Source organism: Antedon bifida, chromosome 7, assembly GCF_963402885.1.
Source record: "Antedon bifida chromosome 7, ecAntBifi1.1, whole genome shotgun sequence".
Taxonomy (NCBI): Eukaryota; Metazoa; Echinodermata; class Crinoidea; order Comatulida; family Antedonidae; genus Antedon; species Antedon bifida.
Window position 1 is genome coordinate 10189610 of NC_136232.1, and position 1745 is coordinate 10191354.

Here is a 1745-nt window from a genome sequence, read left to right on the forward strand (position 1 = left end):
ATTTAGTGTTTTTTGTTTTTTTTTTTGCATGCATTATTATTCATACTATTTATCCGATTAATGAACATTTACAAACCCAATTGTATTATTAACATTTTATTTATTTATTTATTTATTTACTTTTTAACGGCAGTATGCGTTAACTTGTTCCTTCTTTTTTGTTGTTTATTTTATGTAGTGTACTGGTATCATTTTATTTATTGTAGGTATAAAATCATTAACACTTGGGTATTTATATTTTTGGAATTGACTATATTATTATGTTATCATGTGATATGGCTTGTTCAGTAGCAACTCATAATACAAAGAGCAACCCACCAGTTACTACTACTGGTAGCGATTCAGATTCAGGAATTAATGGAAATACCAATAATACAAATCGACTAAATGAACTCAAATTTGATGTGTTTGAGTCCATTACAAATTTTGCAGGAAACTTTGATCTAGATCCTGACCAAAATTTCTACAAAAACTGCACAAACCTTTCTAATTATTTTCTTTGTGATCAATTTGCATGTAAATTTAAAACAGTAGATACTCAAAAAAGTTTTTCTAGTATCCACTTTAATGCAAGAAGTCTCGTAAAAAATTTGGATGCTATCATGGAATTTATTGAAACTCTACATTTTCAGTTTGATATCATTGGTATCTCGGAGACATGGTGTAATGAAAATAGTCCACCGTTAAATATACCTAACTATACATTGTTATCTAAAAATCGAAACGGTAGAGTAGGTGGTGGGGTTGCTTTGTATGTAAGTAACTTAAGATCATATACTCAACGAAATGACATTTCCTTGACAAATATTTCATGTGATTCAATTTTTATTGAAATTAATCAAAATCATGGAAAGAATATTATTGTTGGTGTTGCTTATAAGCCACCAGATGTAAACAGTAACCACTTTGTGGACGATTTTGATAAAATACTCACAACAATAGATAAAGAAAATAAGCTAAACTATATCATGGGTGACTTTAATTTAGACCTTTTACGATATACGAGTATAAACTCAACGCAAGACTTTTTAAATATATTATATAGTAATTTCTATTTACCCTTAATAAATAGACCGACTCGAATCACTAGTAATACTGCTACATTGATTGATAATATTATAACTAATTCACATGATCTACCTGTCACAAGTGGTATATTATACTGTGACATTAGCGATCATCTACCAATTTTTCAAATCACTTCATTTATAAATGATTCATTTCAAAATGACGTCCCTATTCAGTCGTATCGCCTAATAAATCCTCTAAATATTGAAAATTTTAAACAAGATCTGGCTACAAACGGTTGGGATGATGTAATGTCTTTGTCTAACCCTGAAAATGCTTATGATTTGTTCCAATCCAAATTTACAACAGTATACCAAAACAATTTTCCATTGCATACTGTTAAAAACAAAAATAAGAGAAAATTAAAACCATGGATGACTAATGGGATTTTACAGTCTATTAAGCATAAAAATAAACTGTATAAAAAGTTTCTTAAATATCCAACAGGCCCAAATGAGTTAAAGTATAAAACCTTTAGAAATAAATTGAATACTCTTGTTAAAACATCTAAATTAGCTTATTATAACGAACAATTTTCCAATACTAAATCGAACATAAAGAAAACATGGGATGTAATAAATAATTTATTAAACAGAAAAGTCAAATGTAAGCAAAATACTAATTTTACTTGTGATGGTCGATCTTTGGATCAACCGCAAGATATTGCAAATGCATTT

At 28.3% G+C, this 1745-nt stretch overlaps 1 protein-coding gene across 1 annotated transcript; it reads left to right on the forward strand.

Annotated features, from left to right (window-relative positions):
• Positions 1-275: 275 nt before the first annotated feature.
• LOC144848229 (uncharacterized) lies at positions 276-1530 on the forward strand. Its single transcript, XM_078704944.1, has 2 exons — positions 276-1316; positions 1516-1530. The coding sequence occupies exons 1-2, from the start codon at positions 276-278 to the stop codon at positions 1528-1530; spliced, it is 1056 nt and encodes a 351-aa protein (XP_078561070.1).
• Positions 1531-1745: the final 215 nt, after the last annotated feature.

Coding starts and splice junctions, on each gene's coding strand:
- LOC144848229 (XM_078704944.1), top strand. CDS start 276: ATGGCTTGTTCAGTAGCAACTCATAATACAAAGAGCAACCCACCAGTT.